The 18,815-nt window shown below is 57.6% G+C and overlaps 2 protein-coding genes and 1 long non-coding RNA gene across 7 annotated transcripts; 2 read left to right on the forward strand and 1 right to left on the reverse strand.

Annotated features, from left to right (window-relative positions):
- The first annotated feature begins 116 nt into the window (after positions 1 to 116).
- Positions 117 to 3,980, forward strand: JOSD2 (Josephin domain containing 2). Of its 5 annotated transcripts, none has more exons than XM_041729109.1 (6): positions 117 to 507; positions 1,045 to 1,207; positions 2,158 to 2,259; positions 2,544 to 2,669; positions 3,404 to 3,598; positions 3,704 to 3,980. In XM_041729109.1, the coding sequence occupies exons 2-6, from the start codon at positions 1,062 to 1,064 to the stop codon at positions 3,801 to 3,803; spliced, it is 669 nt and encodes a 222-aa protein (XP_041585043.1). In that variant the 5' UTR covers positions 117 to 507; positions 1,045 to 1,061; the 3' UTR covers positions 3,804 to 3,980. The 5 variants fall into 5 exon arrangements, with proteins under 5 accessions (XP_041585043.1, XP_041585024.1, XP_041585033.1 ...); XM_041729090.1 differs by having other exon boundaries at positions 1,048 to 1,207; XM_041729099.1 differs by having other exon boundaries at positions 117 to 465.
- On the reverse strand, positions 3,981 to 10,549 carry LOC121475648. Its single transcript, XR_005983789.1, has 4 exons — positions 6,670 to 10,549; positions 6,073 to 6,154; positions 4,982 to 5,133; positions 3,981 to 4,462 (listed from the first exon to the last, which is right to left on the reverse strand). It is a non-coding gene; the product is annotated as an uncharacterized LOC121475648 (long non-coding RNA).
- A 2,673-nt stretch (positions 10,550 to 13,222) lies between these two features.
- LOC121478898 (extensin-like) lies at positions 13,223 to 17,341 on the forward strand. The gene is made up of 3 exons (XM_041734360.1): positions 13,223 to 13,228; positions 13,864 to 16,453; positions 16,603 to 17,341. The coding sequence occupies exons 1-2, from the start codon at positions 13,223 to 13,225 to the stop codon at positions 15,163 to 15,165; spliced, it is 1,308 nt and encodes a 435-aa protein (XP_041590294.1). The 3' UTR covers positions 15,166 to 16,453; positions 16,603 to 17,341.
- Positions 17,342 to 18,815: the final 1,474 nt, after the last annotated feature.

An 18,815-nucleotide genomic window follows, 5' to 3' on the forward strand; every position in this document is an offset into this window, starting at 1 on the left:
TTGGTTCCCTTCTGTGACGTCACGCGGCGACTTCACACTAGGCTTGGTGCCACCATGGAGGATGAGCACCTGTGGGAGTCACACTCCCGGGAGCTCTCGCGAGAGCCTACACACTACATTTCCCAGAATCCTCTGAGCATCAGGGGGCGTGGCCCCTGCACGCAAAGAGGAGGGGCCCTGTAGGGCATATTTCCGGGATTCGTCGCAGCGACCGAATTGCAGTTCTGCGTCCTCCCGGCTACAGTGGACTTCCGAGCCAAGCTCCCCGGAAGTTCCGATCCAAGCCGAAGGGCCTCGCGGGGGCCGCCGGAACCTGTAGTCCGGCACGCGGGGGCCGCTGGGAGCTGTGTGCGTCCGGCCTGGCCAGTCACAGCGCGGTGTTGCCCGCCCCGCGGTCGGAACCCACAGCCGCCGCCCAGGGGGATGCGGGAACCCCTGGTTTCGGGGAGCAGAGAGGCAGGAGGGGTGAGGGGCGTTGCCAGGCAACGGGCGAGCGCCGCGGTTGGGGTATGGGTCGGGGGGAAAGGCTCTGTTCCTTGGTGTCCGGGGAGGGGGGTCCTGTTGCCGAGAGACAGGCGCAGAAAACCCTGTTGTTTGTGATAGGGGAGGGGAGTCTTCTGTTGCTAGGCGACTGGAGGAGACCCTGTTACCTAGAAACAGGGGAGAGGATTTCTCTATTGCTAAGAAACCAGAGAGGCTTGTTACCTAGTTGGGGAGGGGGTCGTCTGTTGCTATGGAACCAGAGAAGGACCCCGTTACCTAGGGACAGGGGAGGGGGTTTGCTCGGTGACCACCATCCCTTTCACTTAGGGATGTGGCAGGGGTAGCCCTCTGTTGCTAGGTGAGTAGGAGAGCCCTTTCCCTAGCAATAGGGGAGGGAGGTACCCCGTTGCCAGGAGAAGGCCTGGGGAGCCAGGGTCAGCGGCCCAGTGTCCCCTTGGGCTGCCCTGAGCCCCCACTTCAATGGACGTGCCCCCCAGACCTGCTGGCAGGTTGGGCCTCCAGATCCCGGGCCCCCAAGTACCTTCTTCCCTCGCCCCCAAGCAGGAGCTGAGGACGGCATGTCCCAGGTCCCAGGAGCACAGCCGAGCCCGCCCTCCGTTTATCACGAACGGCAACGCCTGGAGCTGTGTGCCGTCCACGCCCTTAACAACGTCCTGCAGCAGCAACTCTTTAGCCAGGAGGCTGCCGATGAGATCTGCAAGAGGTGACCGTCACCCGCCCTAACCCCTGGAGAAGCAGGGTTCGGGAGCAGAGCGACCCAACCAGGTCTCACAGCAAGGCAGGGACAGAGCCCCGGGCCTTCCAACACCCACCTGGGGAACCCTGAGCCTGGGACATGGAGATGTTGCTGCCCACACCTGCCCTTCACCACGGCCACGCCACTGCCCCAGCTCAGACCTCACCTTCCCTTATCTGGATCCTCATCCTCACATCCCCTCCAGCCTCCCAGCTTCTGGATTTTCCCCGCCTGTCCACACTATACACAGTGCCAACCCCGCCCTCCTCTGCTCACAGCCCTCACACCGCTCCTCAGCAGCCCTGGGAGAAGTCCCAAGTCCTGCAGCCTAATACCCCAGGCCCTGCATGCTGTGGGTCCCCACCTTCCTCTGCAGCTTCTTAGCTCACTGCACCCCCCAAACCACAGTCCTCCCCAGTCCCCGGATGAGCCCTGCTATGATGCCTCTGGCCCTTTGCACAGGCTGTTTTTTTCCTTCTGGCATGGCTTCCTTCTCTTGGCAGCCGGGAATGTTCCTCCTCACCATGCAACATTTCAAACATCGCTCCTCTATTCCTGCTCTGCCTTGTCTCCTCTCTGTCCCCACAGCCTTGGTCCCACCCCAAGCCTGTCATCTCCTGGATCCCTCCTCCTTCAGTAACCCACATGAGGCTCCACCCAGAGATGATCCTGTCTTCCTCACTCTTGCTTACAGCCCTCCCATGGACCCTCCAGCATCCTCAGGCAGAGTCCCAGCCCCTCAGACCAATTGTTATAGAATTTATTCATCTCCTCTGCCATTCACAACAGGGTCCGTCAACTCTTGGATGCCGAGGCCATGCTGGAGGCCCAGAGATGAGTCCAGTATAGGCCCTGCCCTGAGGGAGGTCGGGCAAACAGATATGCAGGAAAATAATACACAGACTTTCCCTCTCCAGCCCCTGCCCCTCCCCCTCCTCCTGCCCACCAAGGGCCAAGAGAAAGAACAAAGGTGCCACTGTTCAGAGAAGGCAGGACCCAGAGAGACAAATAGTGGCAAGGTGGGCCTCCTGAGCTGGGGGATGGCTGGAGGAGAGGTGGGGAGACCAGATGAGGCTTCAGGTCGGGGAGGACAAGGCCTGCATGGGGAAATGTGGCTATAAGACAGGGCAGAGAGACTTGGGGACGGTGGGATCAGGCTTGGGGCTGATGAGCCATGGTGTTGAGCAAAGGGAAGAGTCCAAAGGCTGGGTGATTCAAGGTCCCTGGGACTCTCCTGCTTTGTAGGGAGGGCAAGACCTTTTCAGGGACCCCCCAGCTCAAGCTCTGACCATCCCCTGACCAGGTTGGCCCCAGACTCCCGGCTGAATCCCCATCGCAGCCTCCTCGGCACCGGCAACTATGATGTCAACGTGATCATGGCAGCCCTGCAGGGGCTGGGCCTGGCCACCGTGTGGTGGGACAGAAGGAGGTGGGACCCCAAGCACTGTGTCATGTGTGCTGAGCCTGGCACAGTGGGTGCGGTGTGACAATATCGGTGTGAGATAAAGCAGAGGGTGGGTGGATAGGAGGTGAGAAGGAAGGGGTACAATGAGTGGAAGGTTTGCATGGGTGGATGATGGATGGATGGCCAGCCAAAGGGTTGGGAGATGGTACAAAGATGAGTGGGATGACGGGATGGACAATAGGATGAGCCGATGGACGGATAGTGGATAGGTAGACGGTAATCTGGTATTGAGGTGGATGGTAAATGGGTAATTGGATGTGTTGAGGAGGTGGTGGTTGGCTGACGAAGTGGATGAGTTAATAAAGGATGGATAATTGATAGGCAATGGATAGCTAATAGGTGGTTGGATAGTTGGAGGGATGGATGGACAGGTGGATGGCTAAAGACTGGATGAGGTGTTGGAGGATGGTGGGTAAGTTGTTGAGCTGGTGGCTGGCTAGCTGATCAGTTACATCAGTAGATGAATGATGTTTGGGTGTACGATAGTTGGGTAGTTGAGGGGGGTGGTCACTAGATGGGTGGGAGATTTGGGTGCATGGGTGAGTGAAAGGAAATAGTATTGCTGAGCGAAGACAGTCCTTGGGCAGGCCTAGGGGCCTCCTGCTGTCATGCCAGCCTGGCTCCCACGAGTTCAGTACCCCTGGGCCAGTGGGTGAGCACAGGACACTGACGGCTGTGTCCCCACTCTACCCACACAGGCCCCTGTCCCAGCTGGCCCTGTCCCAGGTACTGGGACTGATCCTGAACCTGCCCTCACCCATGTCCCTGGGGCTGCTGTCCCTGCCACTGCGCCGGCGGCACTGGGTGGCCCTCCGCCAGGTGGATGGCGTCTACTACAACCTGGACTCCAAACTGCGGGCGCCCGAGGCCCTGGGGGACGAGGATGGTGTCAGGTGAGGGGGAGGCGACTCTGGGGCTAGGGCTTGGCACTGGCTCTCCACTCCCCAGGAGGCAACGCCCAGGCTCCTGGGCCTCAGTCTCCTCATCTCTCTGCCCAGGGCCTTCCTGGCAGCTGCCCTGGCCCAGGGCCTGTGTGAGGTGCTGCTGGTGGTGACCAAGGAGGTGGAAGAGAAGGGCTGCTGGCTGCAGACGGTCTGACCCAGCAGAGGCAAGAAGTGGGCCACCTGTCGTGCAGTCTCTACGCGTCCAGATCTGGCCCCTGCGTGCTGGGAAAGGGCTAGGCCCGCACCTCATGGACCCCGTGGAGGCCCCAGCCCCCTTACAAACCCCCTGCTCGCTGATGCCACTGCTGCCTCAATAAATCTGCTCATTTGTTCCCGGCCTGGCCTGCATCTGCCTGGGGGGCCCTTCCCTCCCAGGGGCTCCTGGAGAGGGGTGGGGAGGGGGCCCCCGCTAGCCAGCCGGGCATTGAGACTAGAGCCTGGGAGGTCACGTGCTGGCTCTCCACCAGGTCTGGTGAGTCACCCACCTCTCTGGGCCTCAGTTTCTTCATCAGGGCCACAGGAGAAAATAGCAGGAGTCCCTGCCCTCATGAGCCATTGGCAGGCAGAAACCAGGAGCAAATAGGTGCGATCCAGGGTGTTTGGTGGGATAAGGGCAGGGGAGAAAGCAAGTTTCTTTCTGGATTCTTGATTCTGCTCCATCAGTTGTCCAAGAGATGGCCACGCCATGACCCCCGGAAGCTGCCACTGTGTTCTGTTAGAAGGTGGAGGGCAACCAAGCTTGTTCATCCACTGGCCTTGAAACTGGGAAATGATCCCATGTTATGGGGGGAGGGAGGATGCCATCTGAGGGTCCTGAAAGGCGGAGGAGGAAGCAGGAAAGGAGAGTCCGTAAGAAACCTGGTGAAGGAAGCAAGTCAGAGATGCTACGTGGTGAGCAGCTTTGAAGACGCCAAGGGCCAGAGCAGGGACACAGAGGCACCCCTAGGGGCTAAAGTGGGTCAGGAATCAGACTGACACCCTGACTCCAGCCCAGTGAGGCTCATTGGACTTCTCTCCTCCGCAAGTGGAAACAAATGCATGTGTGCTGTTTTAAGCCACTAATTTTACCAGAGCAGCCACAGGAGCCCGCACAGCACAGGTAGATTCATAAGGGCAGTTGGAGCCACAGCTGAAGCAGGGGAAGTGGGGAGGAAAGGCATTCCAGGCTGAGGGAACAATCAGTGCAAAGGCCCTGGGGAGGCTGCTGTGGCTGGAGTGAGGCTGGTGGGGCAGGGTGGGGGGAGGAGGTGACAAAGGGGGAAGACCAACCCTCAGGGATTTGAGCAGGAGGAGGACAGGCACCCATTTGGTGTCTTCTCTCCACATTCTCACCTGAGCGAGACCCCTCCTGTTCTGTGGCCCCTCCCCAGGGCCATCCATCCGCTTGCTGCAGCTTCCTTGTCCGGTTGGCCATTCACAGGGCTCCCCTGGCCCCCACCTCTGGATCTGGTCTACGCAGCTAAAGCCAGGCACTCGCTCTCACGCTGGGAGGAAGACACAAAGGGACAGGAAGCCCCAGTTCAAGGGGCTTTAAGAGGGACCTCCAGGGGGCTAGAGGAAGATGGGGGACTGGCTCCAGAAGGCTGAAGGGGGCTCTCCAAAGGGCCAGTGTGGGAAGGAAGGGGGCCATTCCAGAATGGGAAACAACTCTGAATGAGCTCTGGAATTCAAGGGGGGCAACCGCTACTGGTCACTGACCAGGTGACTAGGGATGAGGGTGGGTCCCTGCCAGGACCCAGGCCACAGGGCCTCCAAGGGGGGGCCTGAGGGCTGGACCTTGTCCGAGACAGCAGGTGGGGGCCACCAGGGCAGTGACAAGTCAGTTCAGAAATCCCCCTGGGGTGGGGGGAGCAGTGTGGGGACAGCCTGGGGCAGGGAGCCCTGGGAGGAGGCCGGATGGGAGAGGATGGAGGCTAGAGCTGGTCCCTGGGGAGAGAGAGGAGGGACACAGTCCAGGCAGCTCTGCTCTGCTGGGCTGTGGAGGCAAAGGCAAGGGGGAATGAGGGGGGCATTCAGGGGTCTGGCCAGGGGATCCCAGGACAGTGGGGCCACCCCAACAGATAAAGAGTGGTTCAGTGGGATGTAAGGGATGTGACAGATCAGATGATATGGTGGGGGTGGGGTGGCGGTGGGGGGGGGCTGGTCAGGGGCTCTGGAGATGGCTTCAGGGGTCTGGAAGAGTGTATGTGAGCCTGGGGAGGGAAGCAGATAGGGCAGGGCCTCTTTTTTTCGGGGTGGGCAGAAATGGGGGACCAAGAGACATAGGGAGGCCATGGGCGGGGAGAGGCAGGTGGGCCTCTGTTTGGGGCCTGGGTCCCTGACTCCACTTCAGGTTGGGTTCCTTCCGGACAGCAAATATCTCGCAAGGACACAAGCTAAACCCTGACACCAGAAAGAAGGTGGGGTGCAGATAGAGCAGGTACTCGTGCTCGTGAAGCCAGCTGTGACGCTGAGATGTGGACTTCGCCAGTTCTGGTTCCAAGACTTCTGGAGGTCAAAGGGGAACTTGTAAAGCACAAAGTCAAAGAGCATGTTAGCCACTGTTGGGATCCCAGAACACCCCAACTTTGGGGGCAGCCCCCACATCTGCCATGCCTGGTCTCTGCCTTTCCCACACCTGGGTCTCTGACTCCCTGTCTCTCCCTTTGTGTCCCTCTCTTGGTCTCTCTCAGGCTCTGCCTCCTGGGTCCCCTATCTTCCCCCCACCCCACCCCCCTACCCTCTGTGCCTGCCAGTGTCCCCTGGTCCCAGACAGCCTGGCGGGACTCCCTGAGTGTTTCTATTCTGGGCCTGAGTGACTTCCCCAGGTGCCTTCCCAGCCAAGGCCTAATATGGTCCGAGCAAGGAGCCAGAGCTGCAGCTCGGGGTGGGACCTGACAAAGGGGGAGGGGGCGGGGCGGGGTCCGGGCCCCCTCCCCTCCTGCTCTCACCCCTCCAGCGCTCCCCCTCCTGCGCTCTGCACAGGGCTTGCCGTCCCCACTCCCCCTGCGGAATGCACGACCCCCCCTCACTAGCCCCACCTGCTGGGGGGGAACCCCTGCTCCTGGGTACCAGGCAGGACCCAGGCTGGTCCCAGAGCTCCGCGGGGGGTGGGAGTGAGGGGCTCCCCAGGGTCCCAGGCCGCCCGTTGGGGGCGTGCCCCGCCAACCCGCAGGGGCGAGGCTGCAGTCACGCGACAGGTGCAGGGTGGGGTGACAGCTGTCCCCGCGCACCCCAGTGCTGACAGCTGAGGCCCGATTTAGCTCTCGGAGCCGGGGGCTGACCAGATAAGGTGTGTGTAGGGGGGTGGTCCCGCCCCCAGGGCGCCCCTTAAATTGTCCACGCGGGCCTGGGGGGCGGCCGCCGCCGACGCCAGGTGAGAGGGACCGGGCTCCTTCCTCGACTTCCCCGCCGTCTGCCCAGCGGCTCGGCCCATTCTTTCTCGCTCTCTCTCCTCCCCGTCTCTTACTCTCCGTCCCCGTCTCTCCCCGCCTGCCCCCTTCTCTCCGTGTCTCTCTCTCCCCTGCCTCACCGCGTCCTTCCCCGTCTCTCTCTCGCTCCGTATCCCTCCGCCTCCCCCGTTTCTACATCTCTGCCGGCCGCCCTAGCCTCTCCCCTGCTCGCTCCTCTTCCTTCCGTCTCTCTCCCTCTTTCCATCTCTCTCCAGCTCTCTTACTCCCACCCCTGTCTCTCTCCTCTCCCGCCTCTCCGTCCCTCCCCCCTACTTCTCCTGGCCTCAGTCTCTCCCTCTTTCTGTGTCTTGCCTCCCGCCTCCCGCCTCCCCCCGTCCCTCTGTCTGTCTCCCGTCCGCCTGGTTCCCCCCGTGCCAACCCCACTCCAGCTTTCGACGGAGGCCGCCAGGCCGTCCGCGGTGGTTTCTGCTCAATAAAGCTGTTCTGTCCTCACTCTCTCGCTCCCCTCGGCTCCTCCTTTCTCTCCTCACCCCTCCGCCTCAGATCCCGGCAGGTCAGGCCCGGGTCCTCCCTCCCAGAGCCTGAGCGACAGACCGAGACCGGGGCGGGGGTGGGGGGAGCCCCAGAGCGGGTGAAACAGAGACCCGAATAGGGGCTTCGAACCGCGGGGGGCGGGGGAGGGCGGCGGGACCCGGGGACGCAGAGGGACGCGCACCGGAGAGTGGGGGGCGCAGAGACCGACAGCGACTCAGAGCCCCCCCAAGACACAGCAGCTCCCCCCCCGTCCCCCATGCCGCCCCCCCTCCCGTCCCCAGGCCGCGCCAGGCCCAGGACAAAGCGCCCTTGTCCCCGGTCCCGGGTCCCGGCTCGGGGCGGGCAGCTGGAGGGTGGGCTGGGCCCCAGGGGCGGGGCAGCCACCAGGAGGCCTGGCCTCGGCCTCCACCCTCAGACTCCCCCCCCCCCCCCCACCACGTCCTCCTCTTTCTGACCTCCCAGCCTGCTTTCTGCTTTGCCAGGGAAGGGGACCAGCATTTATGAAGCACCTGCTGTACGCACCCGGAATGCCTCCTTGGCTCCTCTGGCGCCCTCGGTTCGCCCTCTGCTTGTTCTTCCTGGGCTCTGGCCCCCATTCTGAGGAGGAAACGGGACTTTTTTTTTTTTTTTTTTTTTTTAAGTTCCCAGTATTTGCTTCCTCTGGGCCTGTGCTCTAGCTCTCCTGTCCCTTGCACCCTGATCCCTTGCACTTCATGACTGTCTGGTCTCCTGGGCCAAGAATGCACATTTGTGAAGCACCTACTGTGTCTTCGGAAATTTACAAACCCTGTCTCCTCTCTTACTACACCTCTTTCTCCCCCAATTCCTTTCTTCCCCTCTCCCGATGGCCTCCCCTTTCTTTCTGCTCCCTCCTAGGGGAGGGAATGAACACATATTGAGCACCTACTGTATGCCAGGTAGTTTACACATCTTCTCTCCCTTCCTCACACCCTCTTCCTCTCCTGTCTCTTCTCTGTTCCCTCCTTGTGGTTCTGGGCTCTATGCTCCTTTCCAAGGCAAAGAACACACATTTACTGAGCACCCATGGTATGCTAAAGCAATCGCCTGTGCTTTCTCTCCTCTCAACCTATTTCACTGACCTGTGAGCTCTGCTACCCTCTGCTGCTTTCTGCTGTCTGCCAGGGAAAGAATTGGGCATTTATTGAGCACCTATTGTATGCCAATCTCCTTATGCTCTCTCCCCCTCAATTTTCCCTATTTCTTCATTTCTGCTCCATCTGTTCTTTCTTGGGGGAGAGAACAAGCACCTATGGAGCACCAACTGTATGCCAGGCAATCAACATCCCATTTTATCTCCTCTTGCCTCTCCCTGTCCTCCTCTTGCTCTGCCAGCTTCTCCCTTCCCTATGTTCTCTAGGCCCTCTTTTGGGTGAGAAAACAAGCATTTACCAAGCACCTGCTGTGTATCCCATGATTTGCCTGCACCGCCTCCTCCCTGTTTCTCCTCTCCATTGCCAATTCTTCTCGAGGTCACCTCCTCCCTTCTGCTCCACCAGCCTCTGGCTTCCTCTGCCCTCAACCTCCTCAGCCAACCTTCCTTTCCCTTCTCCTGTACCTGCACCTTCCTTTCCATCTTGTTCTCTCTCCCCCTCTAGGAAGCCAATGTGCATTTATTGAGTGCTTCCTGTGTACTCACAGCCTAACCTACACACTCTCTCTCTTCTTCATTTCTTTACCTGAGCTTTCTCTCCTCTAGCTTCTCCCCTCCTCTCTGCCCTGTCTGCTCTCTCCTGGGGGAGGAAATAGGCATATATTAAGCACCTACTCTGTGCTGCTCCTTCATATCCACTGCCTGTCATTGCTTGTCTCACAGGCTCTGTTCTTCCTTCTCTCTTCCTCTCTGCTTCCTTCCCTCCTCCTGGCTGCTTTTTCTGTGCTCACCAGCAGGAAGGGGAATGGCCATTAAGTGCCTACTGTGTGCCCACTGCTTTACATGTATTGTCTCCTTCCCTCACAACTTCTGTTCATTGTCTCTGCTGGAACTTCACCTCCCCACCTTTCTTGTTTCTCCTGGGAAAAAAACGCATACTTAATAAGCACCTACTATATGCCCAGCAATTTCCAGCAATGACTCTTTCTCTCTCTCTCCTCAGGCTGTCTTTCCTCCCATTTTTCCTCTGTGGTGGTTTCTTCACCTTTCTGACTTGTCTCCTCTCTCCTGAAAATAGGAGTGGGCATTTATTGAGCACCTACTGTGTGCTTGCCCTTTATAGGCACAACCTCCCTTCCTCACAATCTCCTTCCCCCTTTCCCTTCCTCTCTGCTGCCTCCTCTTCCTTCCTGCTCTCAGTGCTCTCCATTAGGAAAGGGAAGGGGCACTAATAGAGCACCAACTGTATGCTAGGTAATTTACACACACCGACACCTCTCATTAAAACCTTCTGTCCTGCCCTCCCTCTTCCACTCCACTGGCTTCTCCCTCTATTTCTTCCTTCTCGTAGTGGAAGCTCTGAATTTTCTAGGCAGAGGGGATTTAGGGGTACTCTAGGAGTCTCAGTCACCACCACCAGAGAAGCAGCAGATCATCTCCCCCCCCCCCCCACAGAGATGGTGACAACAGATTTGGGCTCCCATTTGATTTCTTCATCAGAAAAAAAAATGTGGATAATAGTCACTCTGTGGTATAGAGGAGGGGCAAAGGAACTGAATTAAGAACAAGAGAGAAAGTAATATAGAAAGTACTAGAATAGAAGATGGGAGGCATTGATTCTTCTGGCCATTAAACCATGAGTTACTATCTCTCCCGGCCCTGCCTCAGGGCACCCTGCACCTGGAGCAGCAGATAAGGAAACTGAAAGTCAGAAGGGGAAGGTAACTGGCCTGCTGTCCCCCTCCATCTCTCCCTTTCCCTTGCTCCATCAGCCCACCCCCATTCTCTGTGTCTTCTCTTTTCTTATCTCTCTCTGACTCTCTTTCTGACTCTGACTCTCTCCCAGACTCTGTCTCTCTCTCTGACTCTCTCACTCAGATTCTCAGACTCTCTCACTCAGATCCTCAGACTCTCTCTCAGACTCTCTCTCTCTCTCTCTCTCTCTCTCTCTCTCGTACTCTGTCTCTCTCTGACTCTCTGCCTCCCTCTGACTCTCTCTCTCTGTCTCTCAGACTCCTCTCTGACTCTCTCCCTCTCAAACTGTCTCTCTCTCAGAGTCTCTCAGACTCTCTCTTTCAGACTATCTCTCAGATTCTGTCTCTCTCAGACTCTTTCTCTCAGATTCTGACTCTGTCTCTGTCTCTTTCTCGAACTATCTCTCTCTCTCTCTCTCTCTGAGACTCTCTCTCTGACTCTCTCTGTCTCTCTCTCTTAGACTCTCTCAGACTCCTCTCTGACTCTCTCAAACTGTCTGATTCTGACTCTGTCTCTGTCTCTTTCTCGAACTCTCTCTCTCTCTCTCTCTCTGAGACTCTCTGACTCTCTCTGTCTCTCTCTCTCTTAGATTCTCTCAGACTCCTCTCTGACTCTCTCAAACTGTCTCTCTCAGAGTCTCTCAGACTCTCCCTCTCTTTCAGACTCTCTCTGTCTCTCTCTCAGATTCTCTGTCTCTCTCAGACTCTCTCTCTCTCTCGGACTGGACTATCTCTCTCTCTCTCTCTCTCTTAGACTCTCTCTGACTCTGTCTCTCTCTTTCTCTTAGACTCTCTCAGACTCCTCTCTGACTCTCTCAAACTGTCTCTCTCTCAGTCTTTCAGACTCTCTCTTTCAGGCTCTCTCTGTCTCTCTCTCAGATTCTCTGTCTCTCTCCGACTCCCTCTCTCTCTCTCTCAGACTCTGACTTTCTCTGTTTCTGTCTCTCTCTCAGACTGGACTGTCTCTCTCTCTCTCTCTCTCTCTCAGACTCTGACTTTCTCTGTTTCTGTCTCTCTCTCAGACTGGACTGTCTCTCTCTCTCTCTCTCTCTCTCAGACTCTGACTTTCTCTGCTTCTGTCTCTCTCTCGGACTGGACTATCTGTCTCTCTCTCTCTCTCTCAGACTCTCTCTCAGACTCTCTGACTCTGTCTCTCTCTTTCTCTTAGACTCTCTCAGACTCCTCTCTGACTCTCTCTCTCAAACTGTCTCTCTCTCTCTCTCTCAGAGTCTCTCAGACTCTCTCTTTCAGACTCTCTCTGTCTCTCTCTCTCAGATTCTGTCTCTCTCAGACTCTCTCTCTCTCCTCTCTCTCTCTCTCTCAGATTCTGACTCTGCCTCTGTCTCTCTCTTGGATTATCTCTCTCTTTCTCTCTCTCTGAGACTCTCTCTCTCTTTCTCTTAGACTCTCTCAGACTCCTCTCTGACTCTCTCTCTCAAACTGTCTCTCTCTCTCAGAGTCTCTCAGACTCTTTCTTTTAGACTCTCTCTCTGTCTCTCAGATTCTCTGTCTCTCTCAGACTCTCTCAGACTGACTGTCTCTGTCTCTCTCTCTCTCTCTGAGGCTCTCTCAGACTCCTTCTCTCTGACTCTCTCTCTCAAACTCTGTCTCTTTCTCAGACTCTCTCAGAGTCTCTAACTCTCTCTTTTAGACTCTGACTCTGTCTCTCTCGGATTCTCTGTCTCTGTCTCTCTCAGACTCTCTTTCAGACGCTCTCAGACCCTCTCTCAGATTCTCGCAGACTGTCTCTCTCTTTCTCTCTCTCAGACCCTCTGACTTTCTCTCTCTCTTTTTGACTCTCTTTCCGTCTCAGATTCTTTCTCTCTGACTGTCTCTCAGACTCTCTTTCTCTCTCAGACTTTCTTTCTCTCTCAGACTCTCTCCCCCTCAGAATCTCTCTCTCTGACTCTCTCTCTCTCTGAATCTCTCTCTCAGACTCTTTCTGAATCTCTCTTAGGTTCTCAGACTCTCTCTGACTCTCAGATTCTCTCTGTCTCTCTCTCTCTCAGACTGTCTCTCTCAGAGATCTCTGACTCTCTGACACTTTCTCTCTGACTCAGAATCTGTCAGACTTTCTCTTAGATTCTCTCTGTGTCTCTCTCAGAGATCTCTGACTCTCTCTCAGACTCTCTCTCTCTGACTCTCTCTGACTGTCTCTTTTCGGACTCTCTGTCTCACTCAGACTCTCTCAGATTCTCACTCAGACTCTCTCAGGCTCTCTCTGACTCTCTGATTTTCTCTCTGAATTTCTGACTCTCTCAGACTCTCTCTGAATTCTCTCTTAGACTCTGACTCTCTCAAATTCTCTCTCTCTCTCAGACTCTCACTCAGAGATCTCTCAGAGATCTCTCTCCAACATTCTCTGACTCGGATTCTGTCTCTCAGACTCTGACTCTCTTTGTCTCTCTCAAAGATCTCTCTCTCTCAGACTGTCTCTCACTCTCTCTGACTCTGTCTCTGACTCTGTCTTTCAGACTCTTTCTCAGACTCTGACCCTCTCTCTGTCTCTCTCAGAGATCTATGACTCTCTCTCTGACTCTGTCTCTCTGACTCTCCCTCTGTCTCTCTCAGACTCTCTCAGACTCTCTGACTCCCTTAGACTCTCAGACTGTCTCAGACTCTGTCTCTCTCAGGCTCTCTCTTTCAGACTGTCTCGCTCTCTCTGACTCTCTCAGATTCTTTCAGACTCACTTTCTCAGACTCAGACTCTCTTTCTGAATTCCTGTCTCTCTCTCAGACTCTGTCTCTTTCTCTCCCTCTGTCGCTGTCTCTCAGGCAGTCTATGACTGTCTCTCAGAGATCTCTGACTCAGACTCTGTCTCTGTCTCTGACTCTAACCTTCTCTCTGTCTCTCTCAGAGATCTGACTCTCTGTGACTCTGATTCTCTCAGACTCTCTGTCTCTGTCTCTCTCAGACTCTCTCTGTCTCAGAGATCTCTCTCTGACTCTCAGATTCTCTCTCTGATTCTCTCTCTGACTCTGACTCTCTCTGTCACACGTTCTCTCTCACTCTCAGACTCTGTCTCTCAGAGATCTCTCTCTCAGGCTCTCTCCAATTCTGTCTCTCTCAGAGATCTGACTCTCTCAGACTCTCCCTCTCTCTGACTCTCAGACTCTCTCTCTCTGACTCTGATCCCCTATGTCTCACTCATCTTTTTTCTTTCTCACCTGTTCCTCTGTCCACCCCCCCCCCCTTCTGTCTCTGCCTGGTCTGTGACACACACTTTCCTCCTCACACTAGTTTCTAGTTTCTTTTGCTCACACCTTCTTGATTGTGTCCTCCTCCTCTCCCCTTCCTCCTTCCCTTCCCCCTCCTCCTCTTCCCCCTCCGCTCCTCTCGCTCCTGACCTGTGTCTCTCCCCGCACACCCTCACGCGGGTTTTCTTTACTCCTGTCATCGTGTTCCTCCGAGTTCCTCGTTAGTTCCCACACACTCCCCCATCTCTCCGGAAACGTGGCGCTTGCCCTTCTGCACCTCTGTCCGCCCACCCCCAGCCAGTCTGGCTCCCTGTCCCTGTTTGGGAGCTCGTCTCCTTTCCTCAGGACTCGAGTCCACCCCACGCCCCCCGCCCCGCTGCCCCCTCGTCTACCCGCCGCGTGGCCCCGGAGGTGAGGACGGGTCTTGTCCCGGGCGCGTCCGGGTCCCACAGCAGCGCCGCAGCCGCGCGGCCTCCCTCCGCACCGCGTCCCCGGCTGCCTCTCCGCCTCTCCTCTTCCTCGGCTCCCGGCCTCCGCCTCCCTGATGCCTGCGCCTCACACCGGCCCCCTGCTCCCCTGGCTGTTCCTTCGGCTCCCCGCTCCCCGCTCCCTCTCCCCTCCCGACCCTCACACAAACACCCGGTCCCCCCACGCCCCCTCCCCTCTCACTGGGCTCTTCCTGTGCCTTCTTTCGTTCGCGCCTTCACTCCTCCCTGCTCCTCGGTCTTCTCCCCGCCGGGGGCCTTCCCGCCCCGGCGCCTCTACCCCGCTCCACGCCCCGTCTCTCCCCCTCCCATTTCCCCGAGCGGCTTCCTCACCGTCTCCGGTCTCTCGGTCTCTCTTCCTCCCACACCTGCCCCTGCCCCCCGCGGTCAGCACCTCTGCGGACCCCCCCCCCCCGCGCCCCGGCCGCCTCCAACGGCGGGGAGGCCCCTCTGGCACCAACGCGGCGGGAGGGGCGGCCCGCGAGCTAGTGATACGCGTCTCCTGCCTCCGCACAGTGGCCCCGTGGTTGATGTTTCCACGCGACTCCCGTCACGTCCCGCCAGCGCCCGGGACCAGCGGCCTGCAGGTCCCCGCAGCTCCTCGCGCACCGGGACGGGGCTGCACGGGCGTCACCTCCCGGGAGGCTGCAAACCCTCCCTTCCCTCTCGTCGGGCTCCAGCGCCGTCGCTCCTTTGGCGCCCTACGTCTCCCGGCTCCTTCGGCACGCCGCGGGCTCCGCGCCGCTTCCCCGGGGTGCGGCTGACGCGGGAGCCGTGTCTCCGCGGCCGGGCGTCCCCCGCCCTTCGCTCTGCCCTCGCTCTCGGGCTCCCGCGTCCCGTCGCGTCTCCGCGGACTCCCCCCGGGCGGGCCGGGCCGGGCCCGGGGCGTGCGCGCGCCTGTGCCGTACCTGTCAGCGCGCGCCCGTGCCTGCCTGTGTGCGCGTGCGTGCCGTGGCCGCGGCGGCCCCTCTTCCCTCTTCCCGCCCGCGTTTTCCTCCCCGACCCCCGCATCCCCCTCCCGCCGCCCCTACACCCGCCGTGATGGTCACCCCTCACTCCACACCTCTCTTCTCAGCCTGGTCCTCGCGCGCTCTCCTCTCCAACCTTTTATCCGCCTCTTCTCTCACCCCCTCTCCGCGCCCCTCCCTCACCCCTCCTTTCTCAGCCTCTCGCCGCCTCTGCCCTTCTCTTCCCCGCCGGCCCGCTCTCCACACTCCAGTCTGCCTTAAAAAAAATTTTTTTAAAGGTTTTATTTATTTATCCATAGACACAAAGAGAGAAGCAGAGACACAGGCAGAGGGAGAAGCAGGCTGCATGCGGGGAGCCCGCTGTGGGACCGGATCCCGGGTCTCTAGGGTCACGCCCCAGGCCGCAGGCAGCGCCAAACCGCTGCGCCACCGCCACCGGGGCTGCCCTCCAGTCTGCCTTTCTGTCCTGGTTCCCGTCTGCTTCTCTCCCCTTCCTCGGCCTGCTCCCCTGCCCGGCCCCGCTTGGCCTCGGCCTCGGCCCCCTGGCTGCCAGCCAGCTCTCCGCTCCTTCCTGCCCCTCGCCCCTCGGCCTTCTTACTCCTTCTTACTCCGTGGCTCTCTCGTGGCTCTCTCGTGGGTCTCAGCTGCTCCCAGCTGCTCCCTGCCGCTCGGCACCCTCCCCTTCTCGTCTCCCTCCTCCCTGCCCATCCTCTCCTCTGCTCTGCCTTCCATTTCCAACTCTATCCCTGGGTCCCTCTCCCTCCTTCTCCTGCCCCCAGCCTCGCTGTCGCTCTCGGGTGCCAAGGTCTCCTTTCTTCTCCCCTTTCGCCTCCTTCTCCCAGGACCTCCCCCCAGCCTGTCTTCTCTCTCATCTCCTGCCTCCTTGCTCCCCTCTCCTGCTGGCTTCCTTGCCTTCTATCCCGTCTTCTCTCGTTTCCAGTATCTCCGTTTCTTTCCCCCCTCTGAGTCTGTCACCTGTGTGTGCTCCTTCTCCTCTCAGATCTTTCCCCTCCACTGGCCTCCTTTCCTCTGACCCGAGCCTCCCAGTCTCCTGTCAGCAAGGCTTCTGCATGCTCCACGTGAGCTCTGAGGTCCTTTCCCTTGGCCGACCATCCCTCTCCCTCCCTGAGGTTCTGGAGCTGACATCCTCCTAGGGATAAGTGCCGGGTATGTGGCAAGAGCAGGGCTCCCACGCCAGGAGCCCCTGGTGGTGGAAGGGCCTTGGTGACACCCATTTTCTCTCTTTTCTGTCCTGGATGCTGGCCACTGCCCGGAGGAATGAGGCCTGCCACCCAGCCCAGGAAGGAGGACGTGAGGAACTGGCCCTGAGACGGGGTGTGAGTTGCCTAAAGAGATTTGCGTGTAAGTGGCAGGACAGACTGGCTGGGCCAGGAATTGGCTCCCTCTCCACTCTGCTGATCCCCGGACACCTGTCTGAGCTTGGTGAGAAGGGGCTGCCTCCTTTCTGCCCGGTTCTTCTCCCCAACCCGCCACCATCTTTTCTTCCTCAGGCAGAGGCATGGAGCACTGGCATGGAGCACAAGACTTCCCGACTCTCCGTTCACAGATGAGAAAATCAACACCCGTGTTCCGGAGGACTGGCATCTGCTGGTACAAAGGCTTCATGGAAACCCCGACCTTCCCAGGGGCCAAGAGCACCCCCACCCCGACCCCCCTGCAAGGCACTTCTTTTCAGCAAGAGGGCCATGTGGGCCTGACCTCCCCCAGAACACCCAGGAGAGTACCCTATGGGCCTGAGAGGCATTCTTGGGTGAGGTGGAATCGTTCATCACCACCAGCTGATGGAAGACAGGACTGTATCCCAGCTATATTAGATGCTGGGAATGGTCTCAAGCAAAATTCTGTAAAAGGGAACATTTTACTCCTAGTCAGTACGTAAACATCATAGCCAGCAAGTTCCTTGGTATGTCAACCTAAACCTCCAGATGTTGTGTTTTCAACTCATCCCATGGGTGGATTCTCTCCTGCACTGCCATGGAAATGTATACGTGACTACTATGGCAAACAAAGGAGAGTGGGATTTGGTTTACAGTTTGCTTGGGAGCCTGTTTCTAGGAACTGGGCCAGATCAAGTTTTCCTTTGCAATGACGCCATCATGCCTTGCTGAACGGAAGGTGGGTGCAGGCAAAGGTGACCGACTGCTGGCTAGAGGCCCCAGGGATTGGACCCTGATCCTCACCATGAAGTCTCTCTCTGATGGGTTAAATAAAGGAGCCTATGGAACTCTTTCCAAAAGCCACTTGCTACAATGCAAATCTGGGATAGGAGAGTCTTAAAATACTAAAATCAGCCTTATATATTTTAAAAGATTGCCTGTCCTATAACTGCACCAAGTACACCTAAATAACAATATGGAACACTGGGCTGGGAAAGGGGTTTTCCTAAATGCCAGGGAGCTGGTAACATTTCACTGGGCAAAGGGCATCAAAAAGTGAGGAAGGAGACTGGGGAGGGAGGCAATCCTTTCACTGAGCATTTACTTTGCAGGTGCTCTTTCATCTTAGATAGACCAAGAGTCAGGAGGCCGGGGTGAGGGTGTAGGAGGAGAGAATGGGCACTAAGTTCCATGGAGACAAAGAGGGAGGGATATAGGGGTGTAGAAGGTGCCTGTAGCCTGGCTTGTGCTATCTGAGGGACTCATTCATTAAGGCTGGGGGGTGCCCGACAATGAAACTGAAATGGAGGAATAGGTCAGAAACTAACACACCTCAAGGGCCAGGCTAAGGAGCTGGGGTTTTGTCCTGAGGGCACTGGGGAGCCATGGCAGGGCTAAGGAGTAGGGGCAGCCCTAGTGTCAGAAGTCCCCTCCATGAGGCCAGGAAGGAGACTGGGCTGATGTCCCGAGTCGGGGAGGGGGAGGCTAGGGCTGGGGCCATGGGGACAAGGGGTGAGGCAGGAAGGAACAGCAGAGTAAGGCACAGCAGTGCTCTGATCTGGGAGGCCATGTAGGTGGTAGCACCGCTTACTAGGGTAAGGACTCCTGGAGGAGCTCTGACTGGGGGTGGACAGGTGGCACCAATTCTCCCAGAGGCACACCCTAGAGAAGGTAGCCATGGTTCAGGAGACCGGGAGGGGAGTCTGGGCTGGAGATGGCTTTGGGGGTGATCAGCAAGAGTGGCTCCAGGGAAGATGGGAGGTGGCCGAGACCACCCTCGGCCAGCCCTCACCTGGCAATGTGACCTGCAGACACACACATGTGCCAGACACATGTGCAGACACACATGCGCATGTGCCAAATGATGCAGGCACGTGGGGATTCCCACAGCACTGCCAGAAACAGCCCAGAGGTCCATCCAGGGGGCTGAAATCACCTCCAAGCCCATCACATCACAGGATGAGGACCCACTTTATATCCAAGATGTAAGATAGAGAGGAAAAAACTCTCCAACTTATATAGGGAGGAAAAAAAATAGAGCAACACACTTTGGTAAAACTATTTACATACATATCTGCTTGCTTATGGAGAGACTAGCTCCAAAGCGATGCGCAGGAGGCTGGAAACTCAGGCACCCCCCTGTGAAGGGAACAGGTAGGTGCCTGGCTGGGGTGAGCAGAAGGCTCTTTGCTTTGGATCTTATGGCATTTTTGAGGTCCAGGCTATATCCCTGGCTCCCCTGGTCAATAAGATGAAATCATCAATAAAATGAGCTCTCCAGGGACAGGCGAGAATTAGAAAAGTTTAATGAGGCCAGAGCCCCAAGG

This window comes from Vulpes lagopus, chromosome 2 (assembly GCF_018345385.1).
Source record: "Vulpes lagopus strain Blue_001 chromosome 2, ASM1834538v1, whole genome shotgun sequence".
Classification (NCBI taxonomy): domain Eukaryota; kingdom Metazoa; phylum Chordata; class Mammalia; order Carnivora; family Canidae; genus Vulpes; species Vulpes lagopus.

Excerpts from the sequence above, each read along its gene's own strand:
- JOSD2 (XM_041729109.1), top strand. The coding sequence starts at position 1,062 with ATGTCCCAGGTCCCAGGAGCACAGCCGAGCCCGCCCTCCGTTTATCAC. Across the intron at positions 1,208-2,157 it reads GCCGATGAGATCTGCAAGAG|CCCCTGCCCCTCCCCCTCCT; the intron begins GTGACCGTCACC and ends TTCCCTCTCCAG. Across the intron at positions 2,260-2,543 it reads GAGAGACAAATAGTGGCAAG|GTTGGCCCCAGACTCCCGGC; the intron begins GTGGGCCTCCTG and ends TCCCCTGACCAG.